Source organism: Neolamprologus brichardi, chromosome 17 (genome assembly GCF_056152115.1).
Source record: "Neolamprologus brichardi isolate AB-2024 chromosome 17, ASM5615211v1, whole genome shotgun sequence".
In the NCBI taxonomy this organism is placed as follows: domain Eukaryota; kingdom Metazoa; phylum Chordata; class Actinopteri; order Cichliformes; family Cichlidae; genus Neolamprologus; species Neolamprologus brichardi.
Genome location: NC_142120.1, coordinates 8321153 through 8347814, shown reverse-complemented (window position 1 = coordinate 8347814; position 26662 = coordinate 8321153). Strand labels below are relative to the sequence as shown.

The 26662-nt window shown below is 37.6% G+C and overlaps 1 protein-coding gene across 1 annotated transcript in view; it reads left to right on the top strand.

Moving 5' to 3' along the window:
• The first annotated feature begins 13434 nt into the window (after positions 1–13434).
• The window catches only part of tfec (transcription factor EC), a 34412-nt gene continuing 21184 nt past the window's right edge, over positions 13435–26662 (top strand). The window contains exon 1 of the mRNA XM_035908534.2: positions 13435–13641. Coding sequence (XP_035764427.2) covers positions 13435–13641 — 207 coding nt within the window. The remainder of the gene's footprint in view (positions 13642–26662) is intronic.

The following is a 26662-nucleotide window of genomic DNA, read 5'->3' as shown; positions in this document are numbered from 1 at the left end:
CCTCTCTCCTCTGATCTAACTTCAGACACTGGAGGGCCTTTTGCCAGCCTGCAAACTGTCAAAGTACCCCAGGAATCAAACGCAGTCGCACACTGTCAGGATCAAAGACCCGCAGGTAAACCAGACGAAGATACAGCCACATACAATTGCCACCTAAAAGGGAGGTTTTCATTTCAGAGCTTCTTATTTTGCGTCTGCAGGCAGACACCGTTTCACTTTGCCAAGTGCATCGATTAGAATAAAAGAAAAGAAAAACGAGCGGGCATTTGAAGAGACAACAGAGGCTTCGAGTTAAACCGAGTGTCTCTCAAGGAAACTTTTGGACAAAGACGGTAGGTTTGTTTTGGAGGAGTATATTCTCAAAGAATCTGCAGAGAACAGATAGATTTTTATAGGATGGTGAAGTGGAACGGGCAGAGAGGGGCGTCACAAATAAATACATAGATTCCAATGTATTTCTCCTCTTCCAGTACGTGTGGCTGTAATGAATGCCCTGTGCAGCTGGTGGTGCTTTCAGTGGTTCTACATCAGATCAGACACTCCACGGGTAAGACCTGGCCTGTCCTGGAGAGATCAAACACCTCGTTTCATTTCTTGGCATTTGCTCCGTTCTCCCTGCCTTTTCTCTCCTCCTCTCGTCTGTACCGTTGGCCTTGGCTTTGCTGTCTTTTTCTCTGTTTCTGCCAGAGCGCCCTGGGTCATAATCTTCACCCATAAATCTAATGTCGAGTGTCGGCTCTCGCTGAGTTCACTCACACACTGGCATTCCGCACATTCCGCCTGTTGAACAATAACAAGATCAGGGAGAGAAATCCCTACGTCATAAGTAAATCATGGTCATTTGTCAGGTGCATTACATGTTCTTGGAGGCACGGGAGATTATTTGAGCTGATTCGAGCCCTGCAGACATCAAGGATGAATAAACTTAGAATAATCCAGCTGATATTTAAATTCAGTAGACAGTCTAAATAGATTTAGATCTAAAGCTTTTACTCAATCAGCTGATTAGTTGATTGGCGATTGCTAGTAATTTTTAATCAACTACAAAAATAAATACTGTTTATTAGCTTTTATCCGTATTATAAAGCAGCAAGTTGAACATATTTTGGCACTTAGTCTACAGGATGTTGCTGGATAGTTTCTACTGACTAATGCAGGGGCATGTCTTGTGATATACAGTATGTATAAAATGACCATATTAATGTGAGCGTGCACTTCACGCACGCAGTCACAGATTCACGACTGTTTTTTTCTATCCTATTTTACAGTGATATGTAAAAACGAATCGAACGCTTTTATGGTACTAAATCAGTTAAGACAGTTTTAAGGGGAACATCAGTGCTCAAGTTCCATCCTGAGATATCGTGTTAATGCGTCTAACTTCAGACAACAGAGGACTTGTGCCCTCTCTGTTGGTGTGTGAAGGCTCACATAGCCTTAAAATTGTGTTAAGACCCTGATTAAGCGAGAAAGAGACGATTCTGTCTCTACCAGAATAGTTCAGACTCTTTTTTTTTTTCTTAAATAATGTTAGGGAATGTGCGTGTGAAAAGGGCTATGTACTAACATAACCCAACAGCATCTCTGACATTTTGACTGAATGCCTAAATTCTCTTTGGATTCATTACAGTATTTGTTTGTTTGTTTTTCTGTCATACAGTACATGTCATAGAAATAATCCAACTTATTCTAAGAGTAGAAGAGTTGTACACTGTAACAAATTGCTTTAAAAATGTAAAATAAATAAAAATACAGTAATAATAAAGTAATCTACCATTTTTTTGTGTGTTTTGAATACAGTTGAATGCTGTAAATGTTGATGTTGATGAGAAAACCACTGTCTTATTCAGCATCTTTTTCTTTCTAATTAATAATCAGTGTGTTGACTTTAATTGTGGTGAATGTGCTATGTGCGTTCCATTATAATGGGCCATTATCACAACACGCTTACAGTTTTTCATTTGATAGGGACAATGTAGTTTAAGATGATGTGTTGCGCTAAGACTTTGTAGCTTTTTACTAGTTTCCTAATGTCCATACACCCTCCTCCATATGTGATTAATCATATTTAGTGATTAATCACTTCATTTTTGGGGGTTTTTGTTGGAAAATTTACCACAGCAACATTCCTGTAACCTATGGGAGTTGCGAAAAAGCTAACATCATGTGCTAGTTCGAGGAAGACAAGATACTGACTGCATGGTACATGGGCAAGAACATTAAACTGTTCATAGGGAGAACAGTAGGAACACTGAAATAACCATAGAATGACAAGCTGACAGTATCAGAAAGCTTGTACTCTCGACAGAGACTTATTAAAAACAAATACAGTTATTGTTGATATAATATAAAATAGCAGTTAAATGCTGGTAAATCTAGATGCCAGTACTTTTCCCGTAATTCTAACAAGGAAATTACCCACAGAGTATCAAAATCAAAAACAAGTCACGGATATCTCATAATAATTATTTTTGAGTGTTATCCTTTTCTTATGAGTTTCTAAAAACACACATAGTTGTGTATTTTCACATGTGCTGACATACTCACAGCTTTGGCCTTGTCTGCGAGCAGAGGTGCCTCCTCTCTGGCCCCTCAGACGAGGTTTGGTTTTTGGCTTGATTAACCACTTAGTTCAGTCTCTCAGACACAAGATTGCAGGGAAAAAGCAAGTAATGAAGTGCTTTTGAATTTGCATTCCTGAGAGCTTTCACAGACGCCTTGATTTCAGTCTGCCTTTGCTGTTTGTTCTTTGTCAAGAGATGTCTGCTATTTTAACGGTAACGCGTAACAAGTGTCCATCCAGCCTCCTCCATATTGCTCCCTCATCAACCTAACTGCCATGAATAAACACAATCAACATGCATCTGAAGGGGAATTTGAAGGCTTTTTCTCTTAAATCGTCCCTGATGGGTTGTTCATCATTGTCATCATGCAGATTACAGTGTGACCGTGAATGCAGTATTGAAGCCCTTTCCATCTGGAACCAAATGCCACAATTTCATAAAGCTGACCGAAAACACTTGTGTGTTTTCTTCTTATATTTCAAGTAGTCCTGATCAGTTATGAACAAACTGTCTCAAGAATATGAAATTAACAGTATTCTGTCTACACTCGAAAGTCAAGCCTTTATTTTTAGTGTCGACCTTGACAACAATATCAAAGTGAGGCAGCATGCTGCATTATCAGCTGGAGTATAATTTACCTGGTAAGTACTGTGGTTTTGTTGAGAATTTCCAGAACAAAAACCCCTCAAAGTCAGGTATAAAGTAAGTTCTGTTCACCACTTTACACTTTTCACATAAAACTTTAAGACTCTACGATTAAAGTAACCATCATGATGTCACACAATGACTTGCAAGAATCTGTGATTTTTTTTTTCCTGTTAGAGTGGCAGAGGGGCAGTTGACGTAAAAGCTTCCCTTTGCACCCCGCTTGAAAAGAGGAAATAGAATTTGGTTTAAATCTGGGGCCCTTTCACTGGCTCGGGCTTCCATGTGTCAAACGTCAAACAAGCACTTTGACTTGGATAAACTGAAGCTGGACTTGGATATAGAAAAGCTACATAAAATATACCAACGAGACTTTCAACAAAGAGTCCAAACAAACAGGTAAATGAGAATGTTTTCTTTGACAGACACACTAGGATGCAATTAATATTGTGCAGGCTATAATTTTACTTCTATATGTATAATGCGTATCACCTGTTCTTGCGGTCATGTGTGATGAAGAGGAAGAATTGTCCTTCACTTCTCCACAAGTAGCATCCTGTTTAACAGGAAGTTTGATACTTCCCGGTAGGCAGGTATGTTTTATTGGGTTCTTAAATAAATAGAGTTTGTGGTCACGTGCGAGCATAATGCTGAGAAATTTAAGCAATTTGGATAGACATTATTGAGATATAAACATGTTGTTCATATTTTAAGATTATTGAGTGCTGTCAGCATAATCATTTTACGATAACGCGAATGCTCAACTTTTTCTTATGCAAGGCTCACATTTCTCAGATTTCTGAGACGGGACATCTCAGAGATGTTTACTTGGTTATGTAACACAATGAGGATATTTTAGTTTGCTGCTATACACTAAAATAATTTGATTCTTCATTATATTCATTTTTATATTCATATTTTAAAAGTAAAGTTAATATTTGGACAAGATAACCACGCTGCATCAAGCCCCACAGCATCCTTTGTTTCCAGTTGCAACCTAACAACAAGTTATTATCGCGTGGGCATGTGGTCTGTTTGTGTATGTTTGTCTGGGTGCCGCTTTTGGAAATCAGAATGACACAGCGGGAAAAGTTCCTCATGGGGGACTTCCTTGTTTTCAGTCATCTGATATTATTCACAATATTTTAAGAAAAACTTCTCTAATCTTGCATCACGGGAATGTTGTTTTTGGAGTGCGTGTGCAGCGTGGGGGCTTGGGGAAGAGGAAAAAAAAAAGCGTGGAGAGAATGAGCGGTGTGGCAAAGAGTGGGGATGTGTGTAAAAGACTAATGGGACAGTGAGTCACAATGAAGATCAGCGGCACAGCAGTGTGATGAACAGAAATGATCATAAAAGGTATAATTACGAGATTGCATCCAGTTATGTTTGGGGGCTTTTAGCTGTTATTAAGAGGTCAATGACAGAATTCAGTGTGGCTTTTAATCAAAAATATGAGAAGGTGAAAGAAATTGTGTCAGTGGTGTGTGCAGGGGTGCAGTGTGCAGCACCACAGATGTGTGCAGCGCTGCAATTCCAGTCTATCTTCAAAGGGTGGCGTGCAAATATGGAGTAGCGTGCAGCATTGTGCAAGTGGTACTTTGACATGACTGACTGCACTCATTGCCCTCCATATGTTTTGCAATTTTGAGAAATCAGTCTTCTCTGAGTCATGACTTGTCAGTAATGACATTTGAAAACTGACACTCATTCTGCCTTTCAAATATTCTAGGATATGTTTCTTCGGTTTGTGGGGGCAAAACAGTTTCATGAAGGAAATAAAAGTTGGGGTTTTTTGTTCTTTCTTTTTAAAGCTTCTGAAGTGAGTAAGTGAGAGCACCACAGCACCACCTTGTGGATAATATGGAAATGACAATTTGGTCTGTTTCACCTCCTCAGAAGCACATATTTGTTTACACATGGTTGTTAAGACTTTGTGAAAAAATATAATCTTGGCTTTGAGAAACAACAAAAACAAGAATAAGAAACCTGGAAGACCAAGCCCAGTATCGTGTGGCTTCAAGTAGTAGGTTCTAGGTGCCATTTCTGCAGGCGGTAGACAGATGTATGTAAGAAATGATGGGCTAATGGGATAATGTGCTGGAAGAATGTAAACATTGTCTGCTCTGAGGACTGACTTCAAAGTGAGCCTGTGGCAACCTCCTCTCAGCTGTGGCCCTTGACCGATGAAAAGGGAAGGTGAATGCTCATCCACTCTCAACAGCTTCTTCCTGAATCCGCTCTTTGATGTCACTAAATGGATCTGATTGACACATACAGAACCTCTCTGTTTCCCATCTCCGGAGAGGGGTTGTTTTCGGCAATGCACAAGCCTGCTTTAGCATGTGTTTCATCCCCTCTTCTGTTGTTGTTCCTTCATCAGAATGATCATTTTCATCTTTTAGCATTCAGTTTAGCAAGCGTTAGACAAGAGAAAGTGCTTTAGTTTTAAAAATGTATACTTTTAACCGGAGATCTCGTTATTAACGCACATCCTGGCAGTTATTTTGAGGACACATAACAACCACAGGGATGAGTTTGAACAAGTATCAACTTCATAATTCTGTAGTTAAGGGTTAGCCCCAGGTGAGTGTTGTTTTGGTTTATTTATGTGACAAAAATTCCCGGCAGTTTTATATTTGTTAGACAATAAAAGCCGATTCCCCCTTTTCTTTTTCACAAAACCGAATCTGTTTCATAACTACTATTAAATGTACCCACAGAACAACCATCGAGTCTCTCTGTTGACCTTGCATTGACCCCTCCGGTTTTAAGTTTATTTTAGTTACATTGATTTCGCTACCATCATTTTTGAGCTTCTATATGTCACGTTGTCAGCTAGTGGGACTAATACACACTGGGGCTTCTTAACATGTGGCAAACAGTTTTCAGTCACAATTTTGTTTAGGCCTCAAAGGTCATATTATATAAGATTAGCTAAATGTAATGTTATTATTATCATCTGAGAGAAATGCTCTGAATGGGAGGTAAATACTAGTTATGAGGTTTAATGAATTCTTGGAGCTTAATGTTTTATAGGTGGACCTCATCACCCAGTGCAGCTTATTAATTTTTTTTCTTTATATATATATATATATATATATATATATATATATATATACACACATATTGGAATAAATATTGTTGCATGGATCTCAAAACCCTATTTAAGTGACTGCAATCTAACCAAAAAAATTGATGACCAGTTAAAACGCACAGGTTTGTAATACCTCGGCTCTTCAGACAAACTGAAAGCCCTCTGTAATAATGACCTCCTACGAGCGGTGTGTGTTTGCTGGCACAATCGGTGATAGAGGCTTGATCTGCAGTGTGTCTGAGCTCTTCATCATTATCTTGGCTCAGTGATTCATGTCTTGGGCACAGGGAACAAAACTCTTGTGGAGACCTTGTTCCTGACGCAGTGGGATGCTGGGAGTGACAATAAGAGAGAATTAGGGGTGGAAAAAGCAAGTAAATAGGTTTCTAAATACATGGCAGCCCAGTGACAAAGCCCACTGTGGATAAGACGGCGAGTGAGAGAAAGGCAGAAGGTGGGGAGAGAGGCCTTGATGAAAATAAGTAGCGGCGTTCAAAGGGAGGCAAGGCTTGAGCGGATTGGAGGTGATGATGAGTGAAGAGCTGTACAAAGTAGTACATCTATGGGATAGGTTTTAATGAGGCAGACGTCCGTGTGTGTGTGTATGTGTGTGTATGTTTTCTCATCTGTGACACAGACACTCAGAAAATCCTCAGCAATGATACTCCTAACTTCCTGCCTCAACATGGGTGGGTAAAGGTTTGTGTGTGCAACATGGACACAGAGACAGTTATGATTTAAAAGAGATTATTTGATTATCGGGGTCATGATCAAAGTAGTCGATTAATAACGTAGACTGAATATAAAAGTGTTTCAACTTTTAGAACAGTTCCTACCTGAGCATCTTCAAGTTGTATCATTTTTTATGGTACAAAGTTTGAACATATAATGAGTGCTGTCAAATTTTAGCTTGGAAACAATCTGATATTAGCTTCAAATATCAGATTGTCTTCAGGAAAAACAATCTGATAAAACTTTTTTTGAACGTGAATATCTTAAAACTATTAAAGATAAAAGCCAGAAGTTTTCACTGGTCTTTCTTACCATTAATCGGGATCTGTCATTTGAGACCGAGCCATCAATGTAATGTCAGATTACTGGCTTGTTAAAATATGAAAAAAAAAAGTCCCCCCTTCCTTCAAAGTCCCGTATTTGATCACACATTAATGAAAAACATCAAATTGCAAAAGACAACTAGTGACGATATCTGAATGGGATGTAGTTGAATTACACAACGCTGAAAAATGTAGGATGTAGAATACTTTTTAACGGAAATTCTTAGTCACAAAAATGAAGAAGATGCTATTTGCATGTAATTCTCATGCTTAGATAAGATTGAGCAAATATCAGAAGCCGTACCAGAAAAACGAAAATATCAGAACATAGTCTATCCCAAATAGAAGAACATTATGGAATCTTTATTTTTTAAGACCTACTCTACCTACCTATAATCTTGAGATCAACTGCCCCGAGAAAGTCTGATAATTCAGATTAAAATACACTGAGAGGACAAAAGAAATTATATATTTAACAAAATTATCTTCTCAGTTATAACTAGAATAGTTAACACAGTGTGTGGAAAAAGGCCTTAAAGTGGGCAGACTGACCCTTTCCCCCCAAAATATATTTTGAAATGTATATGATATATGAAGGGAAAATTTCACAACAACCATTATGAAAGTTTTCTAACATAATTTTTTTTATGTAAATTGGAGATGGTTGAGCTTGGTTTGGTTGATAGATGGAATGACTGTAGAAAAAGGTCGTGCATTAAATATGCATTCTTTATAATTTCCTCTGCGTAAAAAAAACAAGTCCACTTTCAGTATATCAAATTCTCTGTGGAAACTACCTCGCTCATAGACTAGAAGCTTTCTCCAATACAGCGTCATGTACGTTTTGTAAATTTAGGAAAAAAAAGACTGTAAAGGAGTGCTTAACTGGACACACTGCGAATGGTAAGGCAGTGCCGTTAATGGGAAGGAGGATCTGTATGTAGGAAACGAAACACTGTTGAACCATGTGTGAAATAAATAAAGAAATGAAATGAAAGAATGTCGAGTGTACTTGGTTTTTCTCCTCACTCTGAGGGTGAGTCCACAAACTAATGATAGCATCACAATGGCTATGGCCATCTTTTCTATACAGACTGTGTTTGATTACTAAAACTCTGATGCAGTTAAATTCAGTTCAAGTTAGTTTTTCAAACGGTGCAGTTCACATCAACAGTCAAGGTGCTTTATACTACAAATCCCTTCAATATTGGAGGTAAAACCCCAACAATTCAGCAATTCCCTATGAGCAAGGCCTTGGCTAAAGTGGTAAGGATAAAACTCCCTTTTGACAGGAAGAAACCACAGACACAGCCCAGGTTCAGGAAGTGGCAGCCATCTGTGGACGGACTGGAAGGGCATAGAAAAGGAGCACAAAAACATAACTAAATTTGACTTAATCAAGATCAAGATACAAACTAGTCACTCATGACAGATCAACAGGTCATCTGTCGTCTACAGAGAATGGCACCAGGCCTGTAACCTAATGAAAAGAGATGTAACCCCTGTAGCGCTGCTGCTTGTTGTTTTTCCGTGACCCCCCGTGGCTTAGTTTAACTGTAGTCGGTGTCTTCAGAGCAGCAGGAGACCTTTAATACTGGTGTTAGTTCTCAGTTGCAACAAAAGCAAATCAAAAGGCTCAATTAGGGGTAACACTTGTTAAACAAGCAAGGGGTCATAAGATGGTGGTCTCGTGAGATCAGGACGTCACAGTCACACTGTTTATAGTGTTGCATGGTCATTCAACGTGTAACTTTTAATGAGCCATGTTAACTAGGGTAACGTAATTAAAGAGGGTGAGCAAACACATGATGCTATGTGGTTGCGTTTTGTCTTAGAAATCTCAGATTAAGGTAAATGAATAACAAGGAAAATGAATGACTAAGGTAAATTAACTCAAACAATCCATGTTGGTCTATAATAGTGCAAGAATGAGAATGCAACCTGGATTCAAAGGAAGGAAGACAAAAAACATATTCAGGCTGTGCTTTTAAAATATACATTTTTAAAAAATCCATTAAATAATTATCGTCCCTTTCTCCAACTGATTCATTCTATCGTAATGTAAGGGGAATATTAGAGTAAATGATAAGATGGTTATTACAGGCACAAACTGTACCCCTGTTGATATGACATGCATCTAGCCACATATGACTTTAGTAACTGTAGTAATTGTATGGCAATTTAAAGGCAGCTGCAGTTTCTCACACACAGTTCTTTCACACATTTGGGAAAAAGTTGGGCTGTTGTGTAAAATATAAATAAAAACAAAGTGTAATGATTGCAAATCTCATATACCCAGATTTTATTCACAACAGAACACAGAAAAACTGTATCACTTAAAGAAAAATATATTTGCTCATGTTGAATTTGATCGTAGAATCACATTTTTAAAAATTTGACACAGCTTGTCATGTTACTTATTTGTTGCCAGTTAACCTAATGAGCAGCAAAATGTTCCTCCAGCTGTTTCCTTTTGGTACTACTTACTTTTCCAACTTTTTGTTGCCCATGTCCCAAGTTTTTAAAGACCTTTTCCTGCCATCAAATTCAAAAAGAATGAATATTTTTCAAGAAATAGTAACATTTCACAGTATAAACACTTGATACATGTTCTATGTTCTATTGTAAATTAAATATAGATTTATGAGATTTGCAGATGTTGCATTTTTTTGAATCTACATTTTACACAGCATTCCAATATTTTGGGATTTGGTTTTATAATGTCCTGAAACTGTGAAAACTGGCATTAAACATTCACTTAAGAAGACAGGCAGTGACACTGTGTTTCACTTCCAGCCATCCATTTGATCTAAATGTGCACTTTATGAATTAGTAATGGAGTAGGGATAACTGGGTGACAAAAGGTTTGTTGAGTGGCATTGCCATCCCCACAAAACACTTAGTTAATTGTCAATTAAGAAAGATGCCTTGCTCATGGCCTAACAGAGAGGCCCACAAACCACAGACAAAGACTCACACTAAACCCACACAAACAAACCACTTGTTCCAGATGACCATTTTTGCAGGAATGCAGCTAGGTGGACAAAACCCTTTCTCTACATTTACAAAAACCTGTTTTCTCATAGCGGGCCTACGTCATCTACACGGTTTTACACGGTGCATAGAAGTGCCTGGCAGATTCTGCGATGTTGGCTCCAGAATAAAAGGCAATTAAGCACTGTTTGCACTGTGCTTAGACAGCCATATGCCTAGCTAATTAACCTCCCACATAATAAGAAGGAGGGAAGGAAGAAGACACTGCAAGATTATAATCGCGCACATCCTTCAAGTCTCTCACCCTTCCCCCTCTTTGTGTTCAATCAGTTCTGCTTGCTGTTCTGCTGTAATAAATGCTCTCTTATTTTGCATGTATTCTTTGTTACTACTCTTCTATGACAGCTAATTTGCACTCAGATATTGTAATTTTGATATGAAGTGCTTACTTACCTCCACATTTGCACCCTTGCTTGGCTCCCCCTCAGGATCATCGGCTATTGTCGACTTCTCCCCATCTAACCTACTTCTGGGCTCGTCTCCCCAGTGTGTTTCCGCGAGGACCAATCCCCTTTATTTTAGAGTGGAACATTTTAATTTCTTTCATGTCACCAGTGATTCTCCATGTTAGACATCTTCTTGAATCTTTTGAAGACAAAAAATAAAAATAACTCCAAGAAAGCGAGATTTCTTTTCCCAACCAGTTAAAACATAGTTTCAGATTTTTTAAGCACAGCACTCTGTAAAAGTCTTGAATAACCCCTCTTTTATCTATATTTTACTTTCTAGGAGTCAGACTTTCTTATAATAATTTTAAAGTGGTTTTGAGAAATAGTTCATTTCCAGTCCTTGTACCTGACCATTTTTAGGGGAATGGTCAAGCCACTTAGCACTGTCCCGTGAATCATTCAAGCATAAAAAGGCCGCTCACTCAAGTGATGAGCCAGTGTTGTGTCAACACAAAACAGGCAACTTAGCAAAGAACAAATTTCACACTGTAACTTTATTCATTTTGTTACCAGCAGCCTGTCTCAAAAACACATAATTTGTTCCAGTTTCTTTAGTTGAAATGCCAAGGATTACACAGTTGACAGGCATAAAACAGCATTTTTGCACCAACAAGGTTATTCACAAACAGCTATTAGCTGAAAACTTGGCATATCTCAGCATGGTGGGAAATGTGTCTTTAAAAAAATCTGAGGAAATTGAACAAGTGGAGGACAAAAGATGAAGTGTCAGGCCTATAAAACAACTGACAGCTGATGAACTGTATCTGAAATGTCATGTCTTTAAGAAATCGGGGGGAAAGAAATCCAACAAAGACCTGACACAGGTCCCAAGAGATGCATCTGGCCTTCTGTTTGTCCAACTATTGTTAACTGAAGCTTCATTAGAAGTGGTCCCTGTGGAAAGGTGGCTGTGAAGAAGACATACTTAAGGAGAAAATGCTTGGGTTTTCCAAATTAAACAAGAACTGCACTGGACATTTGTGGCAAGAGGGCTATCTGTAAAACACACTGGAGACTCTCTCATGGTTTGGGACTGCATTTCAGCCTGCAGCATTGGAGATCTTGTCAAAACTGATGGAATCACGAACTCATCAGCATTAGATTTTGATCCACAGTGCAATACAATCTGGAAAGGATTTGATTGGCAAAAACGTAATTTTTCAGCATTTTTTTTTTACTGCCAATCCAGTAAAAGCATACCTGGATAGAAATAGACTCTATCAGTCGTGGTTTGGCCTCCCTAAAACCCGGACCTCAGCATTATTGAAGCTGTGTGTGGAACTTCTTAGCAGCGAAGAGACCAAAAGGTAAGAAGGTCTTTAAACGTCCTTCAAGAAGCCTGGAGAAGCATTCCTGAAGACTCCATGATTAAATGAGAAGAAAGTTAAAGTGCCTAGGAGAGTTCAGGCTGTGTTGAAGAATAAATCTGGTCACAGCAAATATTGAAGAAATGAAGAGGTGCACAGTAATGTATTAAGTGATAAATAGAGTTAAGTTAGAAAAATCAAATGTATTTGCCTCTGTCTGGCACTGCTAATAGATCTTTAATGTCTTTATTTCCAGCAAGTAAAATAATAAATATAATAATAAAAGAAAATACAATAGGCCTGCTATTTGCCTAATAGGCCCCTTGCCATTTTCAATGGCTGATAATATTAACAATTAAATATAAAAGGCTGGTTGACATAAACGTTTTATTCCAATCAAACTTGCTTTTGATTTTATACGTCAACTGATTCTGCTTAGGCTACAGCCTCAGAGATGCTTTCATCTGGGGCATGCTGCTTGTTGTTATTTCAGTCGCACAAGTAATCACGTTTGCTCGTCTATTCACTCGTTAATGGAAATACTAAAAGTTTTATGGAATTAAACCTTAAGTAAATCAAATGTGGAGCCATTTAGTCATTTCACAAATAAACTCAAGTAAGTTACTATTGTTCCTGAACTCAATACAGTCGAGGGAATCCTGTAAGTGGATACAATTAAGTTCTCAAATCTGATGGGAGACAGCAAGGCTCCCAGACAGAAACAAACAAAAAAAGACACTAAGGAAGTAGTAGTATTAGCAGTTGTAGTAGTAAAGTAAGTGACCTTTTTGCATAGCCACTTATGTGAATGAGGTAAGTGAATTGTGAAGGACAGCTGTTCTGCTAAATGCCTAAAGTCTCCTACAAGTTGTTTCCACGTGATAGATACATCCCACTGTGACTGATGTGTGCTAATGTAGTTGGAAATTATTCCTCTAATGTCTTTAAGGAAAACGCCCTACTTTCAAGATTAGCAGCATGTTAGACTTTGGTAACTAATCAGCTGGAGTCTATAGCTGTCTAAAAAAACCCCTGCTGATTTACTAACGAATATAAACTCATGCAAACACAGGCACCAAATCCAACAGTGCAGCCACTTCCTGCCCTCTTGCTTCCCTTTCTTTAACAAGATATTCGCTGAGAAATTCAAGTATAAATCATGATTTAATAAGGATAATGTAACAATTTCATTACAAGAATTGGTTAATTTGGTGACTAATTGTTATTTCCTTTTTTTCCTTAGATCCAGTTTTGGGTTGTTCGAAAATGTTCCAGTCGCGCTCCAGTCCAGACAACCAGTGCGTGATTAGTGGACAGGGTTTATATGATTCTGAGCCACATCCACATTGGCCTCAGTTCTGCCCCCCTCATCCCAGCGGCGCCATCCGTAATGCTCGCTCCCAGTGTCCCTATGGTGAAGTCTACACCAGGCCACCAGCTCCATTTTGGAGGCAGTCCAAAAACATGTGGAAGGTAGGTTATGAGTTATGAGGTTATGAGATCATCAAATACCACTGAAACATTATTAAATATGATAAATAAAACTGACTGAAAGAAGAGATTTGTGGCACTTTGCTGAACAGATATCAAGGACTGTCAATAAAATACAGAGAATTATTTGAAAAAGGTGATGTGGCAGAGTTTAATTCATTTCAACTTAGTGCTGTGCCACTGAAACGACTTGCTAATGAGAGTGAATATTATTGATTGTAATATGGCGGAAGTTTACCTTCATGACCAGAACCTACAATGTACACTAGCAACCAATGATAGGCACGATCGGTATCTGTTAGCAATCAGAATCCCGTTATATGGGGTTTAGGTACAGATATCAGAAGGAAATACAAAAATACAAATGAGTACAATCAATGAAAAAAATTCACAATTATATTCACAATAGAACATTAATCTCAAATGTTTAAACTTAGGAATGTCCCATAAAAATTTATTTTGAATTTGATGTCAAAAATCATCTCTAAAAAAAGTCGGGATGGAGTAAATAAACAGTTAGAAAAGCCAAAAGAACATTTTGGAACTCATTAGGTTGATGCGAGCGTCTTAGTAGGTTCACTAATTTGTAAAAAATTGTGTCTACAATTTGTCGAATAATTTCAGATGAATTTTCTTAACTTAGAATTTAAAGACTTTGATGAGCTCAACATATAACATACATAATATTGTCAAAAGATTCTGAGAATCTGGAGAAATCTCTGTGTGCAGACAATTGGTAAATAAAATCAAAATAAGATGCCTCATGATCTTTGGGCCCTCAAGCAGCACTTCATTAAAAACAGGCATGATTCTATCACGGAAATCACTGCATGAACTCAGTTCCCCGTGACATCCAGAAATAAATGTTAAAACTTTACCATGCAGAGAAGACGTATGACAGAGTTTTAGTGGCATTTCTGTGCCCACTGAAATGCATTAGCGGCATTCCTTATCTTCTCTGGGCCAAGGCTCATTTCAAATGGATGGAGGTAAATGGCTTAAATGCCATTGTCTGAACACAAAATGATTTGTGTTCAGACAAATCAGATTTGAAATTTGTTTTTGGAAATCATGGCGATGCTGCCATCAATTAATTTATCTATCTATCTATCTGCCATATCCTTGTTTGTTTTGGGTTTTTTTTGGTGCATTCCTCTCCCTTTGTTTTTCTCTGTTACTTTACATTACATTACAATAATGGTGAGGAAATAAAACTGTGACCTGAGCATAAACAATTAACACCTGTAGCTACAAAGACTAACAATGTGTGTTTTTTCTTATTCACACACTGCGCTAATAGCCCATATATCACCACAGGTATTTAATTACTGAACTGTCAGGTTAAAAAAATGTTGTCACATGTATAATTACGAAGCTCTATGTAATGCATCGACTGACATAAATATAGAATGCAATCAGGTCGTAAACACAGAGGGGACTCTCCTGGTGAACCTCCTCTTGCCTGCCACATGTAAATACCAATGAAACGTTACTCTCTTTTCATCAAAGCTATTTAGAGGCCTTTGAAAAAGGTCACAGTAAAGATGACTGTGGAAGAAATGCTTATTTGCTGGATATTTATTTTACTGATAATAATCTTTTCCTAGTATTTGCTAATAATATATAATATATACTAGCCTATTTGTGACTATTTGTGGCTGTTGTTCACACATGGCAAGAACTATTTGAATGATCCAAGTTTTAGGGGTCCCTTCCTTGATATTTTGTCTCTGGATATTGTTGCCCGATTGTCCAAGGAACTCCAAAAACCACACACACAATGTGCTGACAGCTCACTGAGCCATAACTGGCTTCTGCAATTACTGTATGCCACTGGAAGTATGCATAATTTGGGTATTCATATCATGTACTGTTGCATATGTGTGTATTTTCTTAGATTGCACAGAGATTGCATGCGTCGTCTAGGACCATTTATTTTCCTGCTTTGCTTTGATGCAAAAAGTAAGGCTGAATTTTGGATGTTTGGGATGCGTTAGGGGGTATTGTGAAAAGAGTCAAATGACTCCCAGATCGGCTGGAGTCGTCTCTTGGCTTTGGGGAGGTAAGTTCTGCAAGGGATGCATGAATCAGACTTTTAGAGGAGGAGGAACGGAAAACATCAGATGGATGACTGGTAGACTTCAAAGCATTGTTGGAGCATGTTTTTCACTTCAGTGGGAGGCCTTTCATGTGCTAAAGTTTCTCTGATGTGTGATGTGTGTGTTTGTGTACATGCACAAATACTTGCGGGTGTTTGTGAGTTGATGTCTGCCTCAAGGTAAAAGCTAGCCCTTTCACTAGTGGCTAGGTCGATTCAGGTAACTTCCTTCTCCTAATTAAAAGAACTACTTAGCTGAGTCTATCTATCTATCTATCTATCTATGGTATCTGCCATATCCTTGTTTGTTTTGGTTTTTTTTTTGGTGCATCTATCTATCTATATAAATGTATATTGTTAATTAGGCAAATACCAAACTGAATTAATGTTTTTTACTTACACACTGAATTTCTCTCTACAGTAATTATATTGGCATTAAAACTATATATAATTTCAGTCAAACAGCTAGCCCATATTGTCTACTGCAAGTGAATCTCACTATACAACCAACAACAAACATTGTTTGTCTAATATTCACAGCAGGGCATTTGAGTCAGTGAGGAAACACAAAAAAAACTTCAGTGTGTTGCTGGGTGTGTAAGGAATTAATGCAGCGGTCCCCAAACCCCCGGGCCTCGGACCGGTACTGGTCCATGAGTCGTTTGGTACTGGGCCGCGAGAGTTGAGGCTCAGGTGTGAAATATATGGTTTTCAGCGTTATTTTGTTATCGTTTTTATTGTTAACTCGGTTTTCCTGGATCTTTTCACATGTGTTATGAATAAATCTTTTTTTTTCAGTACCAGTACTGGTTTTATTTTGTTGTATTTATCCACGACACCTTAAAGGCCGGTCCGTGAAAATATTGTCGAGCATAAACCGGTCCGTGGCGCAAAAAAGGTTGGGGACCGCTGAATTAATGGATAAAATTAAATGAAGATTCCTCAATTTGCAAATGTTGCAGATTTCTAAATCAGATTGATTCCACACTGGAAAAGTATTTCTTGTTCCACCTAGAAGGTCAGCTACAATTCCACTACACCTAGCAGACCATCAGTGATTATGAGCTCTAAATCCCAGTCACACAGGCTGAGAGATTATTTGGTAACCAGAAAATATAACGAAAATATAGGTGAAGTGTAGGTATGGAAAAAGTGTTATTCTTTGACCAGTGGTAAGTGGTTACTGAAGGTTACTGCCACCTGCTTCAGCCATGTAGGTCTAGAAACTGGTCAGTAAACCACTGCTAAAAAAGAGTTAATATGGAAAAATGTGTAACCTCCAACTGGTTGGTGAGTGGTTGCTGGATGTTGACATACAGCGCTGCAACAAAACCTCCTTGTGACTGCTTTGGTCCCTAGCAGTTGCTCCTAGTTTGTATAAAGGACAAAGACTTATTTGCAAACATTGGCCTAAAACTGGCTTAGCAGTGGTTAAACTGAAATGTGTGACACAAACTGGAAGTGGAGACCCTTTGCCTTCAATGCATAAGTTGCACCTTTTGAAATGTGTTGGTTTTAAGGTAACGTTTCCTTTGAAGGTGAATGTTCTTCATTTCTGGTTTGTGCTGCACTTTTATAAGTTTCACTACCGCTCCATGATTCCTCCGTGAGTATATACAGACAAGTCACTTTCTTCCATGCAAGCAAAGGCAGAATGTGGCAATCTGCTTGTGACCGAAGCAATCATAAGGAGGTTTTTAGTGCAACACTGTCTTTGTGACTGAATGAAATGAAACGAACTAACAAAGCATTTAAGGTAGAAAAGAAGTAAGGACTTAGTTAAGATTGAAGTGAGGGCTGAAAGGAGAAGAATCAGAAGAAGAAAGATAGAAAAAAATGTATCAGGGCAACAAGGACATTAACAGGCCAAAGCATGAGAGAGCAGCAGTGATGGGTGTAGACCACCCATCTGGACTGGCTCAGCGCCTGGGCTGGCCCGGGTTAGCCCACAGGACTGGATGTATGCATGAGTGAAGAAACAGAGGTCCTATGCAATAATTCAAAGAGATGAATCAAAGCATCGGAAATATTAAACATATAAATGAAAACAGACATATTTCCTGCATTGACTCTGTGAACCTGGAATAACCGAGAGTCCCTTAAACTAGAATTAAACTTCACAACTATGAAATAAAATAATAGTAAGCATGTAGTTGAATCATATTTCGGTTAGCAGGCATAAAAGAAAGAAAAAATGTGTATTTTTTGCACTGGGGGAAAGAAAAGTAACAGCTTATTTTACCATCTCTGTCATTTTGTAGACCATAAAATGGTTCATTAAAGAGTCATGTACATAATTAGAACACATTTTCTGTTTATGATGTGAGTATAGACTTCGTATTCATCAGTTAAAAGTTGTTACGTTGAGTCAAACACTGGCTGAGGGTAAAGACTAAAGTTTTATATGTGCATTTCCTGATTAGATCTGTGCATAAAAATTCTAATTATCAAATACCAACTAGAGGTATTCAGGCTTTTTTATGGCCAGACCAATTGTGCAGCTTTTTGACTTCTTCATTATGCTCAACAGAGTCAGATTTACACAGTATACTGTAAATAAAATTAGCTAATCAAATAAAGCCTCGGTTTTAAATCCTGTTTTCTCTAAGACAGTTATCCTCACAGAGACAACAGTTTCCCTGTCTCTCATATTTAAATCAGTCCGTCTAAAGCAGGACTACACACAGGTAAAGTACTGTAATTTTATCTTTTTTTTTTTTACATTTCATGACCGCAAATACTAAAGTGAAATTGGATTTTCTACTCACTAACAAAGCTATGAGTGAAAGGGAGAAGTTCTCCTTACACCCAAACTGAGACACACAGTTTAATGACAATGAAAAAAACTGTCAAAAATTTAAATATGTAACAGTGATGCTATTACAACGCTAGCACAGAGTTAATATCAAAAGTTTCCTTGTAATTACAAACCTGGTTTAATCCATACTCACAGATGCAGATGAGCTCAAATGGACATATAATTATTTTTATAAACCAAAATAGAATATATTTGTTGTTTCTTTCAAATTGCTTATGAGTAAAAGTATTTTTTCTTCTTCTTTTTTCTGCATTATTTAGTGATGAAATTGCTATCTTTGTGATATTTTTCCCACAGAGGTATTTTCCTTGACCCTTTCTGATATAAAAGAGCTCTAAGACACTAATAGGATTAGACAAGAATGACCCTCTAAATGCTTCACATTCATTTCTTCAGTGTTTCACACTGAAAATAACTAACTCCAGCTTGTGCAACACACACACACACACACACACATCACCACCTGTCCAGCTTGCCCCTGATCTCCTCCTGCACCAACTGTTCTTACAACACCACAGATCAAGCCATTCATTAGACTGTCCCAATAATTGACACAAAGAAGAAAGCACAGACCACTTCTGGTTAAAACATATCATAATCCCTCTAGGTGGGGTGGGAGGGGAGTTTTAAGGCCACCAAGAAAGCTATTCATAGCATCCAGAAACATGTAGAGACCTCCGGGAAAGACATTATGAGGTGTTGGTTGAGACTTGGTATGACACCCCTGGGAAGAATGGTGATTAAAAATGAAGAGGATCAACTGCACTCTAAGACTTTTACAACCTGTTATTAGGTGTTAAGATACTGACTAATGTGTTAATGATGCTGCAAGAATACTAGCAAGTACGTGAAGATGCTGCACTTGAGAACAAATGTCTTGTGCTCCCTGTAAATCTGTGCCAGCAAACCTGTAATCATTCCAGTGTTGACAACCCAAAGTTCAAAAGGCAGAATGACAAGAGCTTCAACATTTTTGAAAATTATTTGTTTTGTTCTCAACTTTTTTCAATTTTAAAGTTTTAAATTGTGAATTTACTTTAGCAGTCTTGATCTTTATCTAGTGGTTTTAGTTTGATTGTAGGTTTTGAAGTGCTGTGAGTTACTCGCTAATTTATTTCATTAATCAAACCCATTGAGTCTGCATGCATAATCATATTGATTTACATATCTGTTTCACACAAAGATTAAAAAATATAATTTAATTCCAAAATTTTTCTTTAAGCCTCACATATTTAAACGGTTTGTCTTGAAGTGATTAGGTATTATGTGAGTCAAGCAGTAAAGTGATCAGTGACATGGTAAAAAGCCACTGTTTTCAGTGTATTAAGAGACAGTAACTGCTGGTAATTATCTTAAGAGCATGAACCACATCAAGCCATTTTCTCCCCTGTGCCACTCTTATCTATCTCCATTTCTTTACTTTTATGGTGTTGTTTCCCGTGACAATGAGTGGGTTCATGTCCTCTGGCAGTCTCTGTGACTGCAGTCCTTCAGGCATTTCTGACCTAATGAAGTGAATTTGTGAATTGAAGCCTAAGCTAGATTTTTTCCCCCGATTAGTATATGTTCATATAACTTTCTAACAACTAATTGTAATTGTTGTGCCATTAGAATAATATGATACCAATATTGTCATAAAGTGAAAAAGTCCCCTTTGATAGGGCTGAGTGCTTTGGCTAACACTCTGTAATTATTTGGGATATGAAGAGACTTATTTATGTAATTTTGAACACCCAAGATGTTTAGCATTATTTGTTGATATGAGTTTGAGCTCTTTAAAAGTATTTTAAAATGTTGTAAATGAGTGGCAGGTGTGGACATTCCAGGAAAGGAAGGAAGGAAGGAAGGAAGGATGGGTAGATGGATAGATAGATGGATGGATAGATAGATAATCTTACACTGTAAATGCCATTTTGCTTAGGAAAATCATACCTCTGATAAACCAGTCAGACTGTAATGTTCAACATAACTGATAATATTAACATGTAATCTTTAATCATATCTAAAAATAAAATAGGGAATGTCTGGGTTTATAATAGAATAAGACTTCTCAGCTTATTTTTAAAATGATCAAAGTTCTAAGTCATTCTGCAACGTAATTACATTCTGTAATGTAATGTTCAGTGTAAAAGATTTAAACAGAGTAATGCTTAATCTATTATTGGCTACTTCTGATGTAGAATTGGAACTCTCAAGAAGCTATTTTTGTAATCATATCTACAACATTACTTCATATTTCAAGCTTTCAAAACACAAAGGTTTCCATAGCAGCATCCAACAGGATTGAACTGCAACATCCTAAAATAACCTCAAACAATGTATCTGCGGTGAGAAAATTCAGTAGGAAACCGTTGGACATGTGAAATTTAAAATTTACTTGTGACGTTTCTTCTGAGCTTTAGTCAGTTTTACATTATTGATCAATGTTTACATCTCACAATAATGAATGTTCCCAAGCTTTCTCTATAGGCTTTCATAAAAATTGGAAAACAATTTCAAAGAACTTTTTTTAGTATAAACAGAAAGACTTAATGATATATTTGGTATATAAAAGTACAGTTCTTAATTCTTATGATCTCATTTAAATGAATGGAATCATAACTGTTACATGAATAATGATCTCTATACCTGCTACCATTGGGTCCACGTATGCCCTCTTTTATCACTGGGCTGCACTTCCTCTAATACTGATGCCATCCTAGTTGAAACCCACGTACCTAATACAGCCATTCATCCAACCATTCAACTCTGGGCATCAGTGGGGCCCCCACATAGTCTATAACCTTTATAAGATTAATGCAATGGATTGAGCAGGTGTCTGCCAAAATTCCATTCCCATTTAAACCTTCCAGCCCATACCCACAGCCTAATCCTATTAGGCCCAATTGAGTGAAGTCCACAGTCTTTTTCAGTTAAACTAAGTTCATGCACTGATAGGATTCAAAAGGGGGCAAAAAAGGTACAACGAAGAGAGCAGCAGTGTTAGTGTGTGGCTGGGGAAGTGGACAGTATTGGGACCAGTAGGGGCTTCCTGCTGAGTTTGGGGATACGTGGGAGCGAGGAAACAAGCCGGAGGTCTCCCTCAAGGTGGAGAAGCAAGAACAGCTGGCGTTTGGGAGTCTCTTGCATGTTTGTGTATGTATGTGCTCCATGGATAATAAATGGTGTGATTTATAAGTGAACAGTTTAATTGATGAAAGATGATTGGAGGAAGATTATCACATTTATCTGTATGTATGTGATCTGTATATATACATACATGATTTAACTACTTGCTGCTCACTGCTGCAAGCTGTAATAGATCAATGTTCTGCCAAGTGAAAAGGGAAATGGAGAAAAAATATGTGGTTTAGAGAATCTGATAAATTTATCTTAATCTTTCAAACATTCATCTGAATGTCTGCACATGAAGTGGATTTTGTAGTGAGACATATTACATTATGTGTCATAATGCATGTCACAAGGGCCATGTTATTTTCTTTTCAACAAATGAATCACTGTAATATAAGGGACACGGATGCAGACAACAAACAAGACAAAATGGTACACAACAGTCATATAAAATCAAATCAAATAAAATAAAATAAACAAAAAAAATTGCATTTAGCATCACAATTAGAATTTCACTTGTACCAAAAACTTCCTGGTAAGAATGAAATCCCAAGATGCAATCTAAATTGAGGGGTCCTCAAGTCAAAAGACAGTAGGAAACACCACTCTTGGCCTTAAACAATCAAAAACTTTGTCACCTCATTGATTCCTTTCTATTTTGGGTTTGTAGCTACAACATATTATCAAGACCCTTTGTTAACCGCCCCCTCTGTCCTTTTGTGCCTGCTAAAAGACAAGATGAGCACTTGTGATAGGCAAAGCAGCACATACTCACGCACACCAAATTAAGGAGGTCAGAAGAGGACACCGTGTTTAGCCAATGGTATCAGTGACACAGATATACCCTGAGGATTTATCCTTTCAGGACGGACCATAGCCAGAGGTGCTAAATGGGACTCCCTTTGAAGAAAACAAATCCAAAAGGACTTGAGAGACAAAAGGTTAGCACAGGATTTCATTCATCTTACATAGTCTTATGTATTGAAAAACAAACAAGGAAGAAAGACTCTGAAGAGATACTTGACATTAACTGCAAGTACTAAAGCTTATTTAACGTAGGCTTTTAAAGTAATAGCACTGAGTTAATAGAATCATAACTGTTTTATTATTACAACCCTGTTTCCCCCAAAACGTTGAATGCTGTTTAAAATGTAAGTCAAAAATGGAATATAATGATTTGTGAATCTGGGACATATATATAAATTTGTGATACAAAAACACTGCATCCTCAGTTCAGATGAATAGAAGTAGAAATTGCCAGACAGATAATTAAACCCGCCGCCATGTTACCTAACCTGATTACATATTTCCTTTGCTTCTTCATTTGCTTTACCTTTGTTACCATTTTTTATCCTTACATGTCAAAAAGTCTTTATTTCCGGGATGCTTCTATCCATATAATGAAAATACAGAAACAAGGGTAACACAAGGGAATAGATTGATGGTGATATTTCTACAGGACTGTATGCAAACCTGTGAAGGCCACATTTCAGTAGTTTGTAGAACCACTAATAGCAGCAACAGTTTGAAGTGCTTTACATTATTTTGGTTCACTATTCTTTACAAAGTTGTTTCAGTTCATTAGGTTTTGCAGATTTTCATTTATAACAGTGGTCTTCAGGTCCTGGCACAGCATTTTAATCAGAATGAAGACTGGAATTGGGTGTAGCAATGACTGCAAATAAGTTTAAACACCTTGAGTCTTTGTTCTTTTCAGCCATTCTGTTGCATGATGCAATTTCAGCCAAACTTTAGTTGTCAGACAAATGGCCCTATATTGGACTCTAGAATACTTTGAATACAGAGGAGTGCATTTTCAACTCATTGAATACTAGGTGCCCAGGTCCCGTGGCTGCTTTTGGTTGATATGCTGTGTCTGGAGTTCTTTGAATGTGGCCCTGCGCATTATGACCAAACATCTCCACCTGTGTTCTAGACACTGTTTCTGATTGCACTGTCATGAGCTTTCATGCTAACTGGGGTCTGTAGAGTCTCTACATACTGTTATAAATTAAGTCTATGTAGGTTCTCAGTCTTCCAGGTGAAGGTAGTCTAAGAAGCTTGGGGGGAAAAAAAGTAATTATATTTTATAAATTGTGTATAAACCAACAAGACCTATTCCTGTGATTTGCTCAGTATTGTAGTTCCATATTAGTTCAGTGGTCAGCTAGTAAGCTTAGCTTAGCCTAGCCTACAAAATAGAAACATGGGGGAAAATGAGCCTGGTTTTCTTTAGAATACAGCTATTTTTTTTTAGCTTACTTATTATATTGTTGTTATGGAAGATTGCGTGTTTATCTACTATTATCCTGGTGATACAGTTATGAAAGTGGCATTATTAATCATGTCATCTCATTCTTGGCAAGAACACTCGATGTACACTTAACAAATGTGCACTTTAAAGAGCACAAAACTTTTCCTTTTATGTGTTATAATGGGTTAATACATCGGAATGGTGCTCTTCTTGTGAGTAGATTGTGTGACACATTTTGTAGTGTAGATCTGCTGAGTGTATAATTCAATTATGAGTCAGATTTTATCCTTAGAAGACCCTAATTGTCCAGCTCAAGTGCCATCATTGCCAAAATATTATGTACTGGTTTGAGTGTGTGTGTATGTGTGTGAAAGAGAGAGATAGAGTCCAGTGATGTAGACTAAACTACGAAAAGGCAGGAGGGAGGGAGAAAGAGTAATATAGCTGAGTACAATGATGGAACAGAGAGTAGGAGGGAAAAAAATCAAAGAATTGGAATAATTGGCATAATTCAAGGTGGCTGGGCACAGTCAGGGGGAGTGTCAGCGTTGGGCGAATCTTTTGCCATCCTCAAAGAGAGACAGTCTGCACAATTAGCCAGTCGAACTCTGACCCCGCTCAGAATAATTAATGAATAACAGAGAGGATAAAGACAAAAGGCGCAGAGCGGTCTGGTTGAGTGGTGAGCGAGGGTAATACATCAAAGAATGCCGTTAATTGGCCCTGCGGCTTTCATTCTTTGCCCTATTTCTTTCAATTCATTGACTCAAAATAATGGGTTCAGGTTCATTATCAACAGGTTGTAAGCCCTGGGAGTGCCAAAATTCAACTGGAGAGTCAGGGGTGTGTGAGTGAGCGTGCATATGCTTGCCAGTCCATGTGTACAAAAACGTGTGTAATGGCTTAGATTTTTGCCTGCCCCCCCCTCCAAGTCTTGACAACATCAATTCCACACAGGAAAACTAAGAGTTGTACAGGCAGGTTGAGAGCAAAGAGCAATAGACTGCAATTTTTAACTTCATTTTTTAATTTTTAAATAGTTGTGCAAGAACGTAGACATACAACTTTTACTGTTTATGTTTGTGAGTCCTACGAGTCCTGTAGCGATGCTGGAATATAACTGGTACGGACAGGTAAGTGAAGCTGACGCACCAATCCCTGCATTGATGCTTTCAAAAGTATACTGATGTAAACCTCTGCTGATGTATCTGCGTGAGTCTGCAAAGCTTTCAGAATTGCTAATGTTGAATTACTATACTGCGGTGCATTGACTGCTTACATTGTTTAACAATGTTAAACGCTATTTATTGTTTAACATTCAGACTGTAGACAATCAGAGCAAGACTACCCTCGTTCTATACTACATGCTCAATAAAATCAAAGCAATTATTTGGACTCTTACTCTATACATTTACATAACTTCATGTCACTAACTTTAAAACACTATAATTGTATTGTGTGACTTATGCTTAGCATAAAGAACAGCCTTGTTTCACATAGCACAAAACAAGAACTTGATGACTCTATTAAATGTTAAATAAAAAGAAGTTTGTACAGGGCATAGTAAGAGTAAATAATGTGCATTTAAATGGCATCAGGCTCCGTCAAATTCTGTTTAAATTAACAAGGCCAACAGTATTACCTCATCAGTGACATAGCAAAACACTGCAGACTCATTAAAAGATAATCTCCTTAAAGTAGCTTAACTTTACTGCTGTTTCATTCACTTGTTATGAACACTATTTTGTTGTCACAGCAACTATGAGGGCTACGGTAGTGTTGCCCCTGGCTTTAGTGGTCGCTAATATTCACAAATCCTGACTAGCTTTCTTTGAATTGATGTAAACACGTGCAAGGTAGAATTACGTTATAGTAAAAAACACAGTAAATAGGAAAAATAGATTTGTTTACATTTTTGATTATGGACAATAAAGCATGTTGACAATAAGTAATTCAATTTGTTTCTTTAGTAGTTATATGTTATTTAGTGCTGTTCTATGTCATAATGTCACAGGAACTGTTTAGCACACTTTCTTATCTGTTAAGTCAGTGTAAGTATTGTCATCATAGTACTGAACAACGTAATTGTACTTCACAGATTTTCTGATGTGTTTAATGAATATCGTTAATTGATATTGTTAATCGTTAAATGAGAGAATTGTCTGGGTTTTTAAAAAAAATTATCTTTATCTTTTTTTTTTTCTGACAAACTTCATTTTATTTACATATGTCAAAACCAGCTAGTGTGGCTTTAGGCTGAAAACCCCTCTTGAAATGCTTGTGCTTGCATACATAACCAAAGGAGATGTGAAGGAGCAAAGGATAACAGGAGAGTTACTTCAATTGCCAGAACTTTGTCTGTTCACAACACGTGATTTTGTTGGAAAACATTGCTGCGTGTTACACACCGTGAAATACTTCTGCCATCCTCTTAGCTATTGCAGAACGGTCTATTCCCCTCTTTTAGTCTTTTAACTGTGAAACCAAAGATTTCCCATACCTGGGTAAGCCATGTCAAGCAATTAATACCCTGAAAAACGCCTTTTAAGTGAGTCTTTTGGTCTGTGGACCTCCCAATTGTGATGAAAAGACTGGTGTCGTGTCTTGTTATCCTCGCACAAGCGCATTCTCCGCCAGCACATCTGATAATTACCATAAGTTGAGATGGAAAGAGAAACATACTTTCAGGGTCCTATAAAATATAAAATAGCCAAAGATTTGT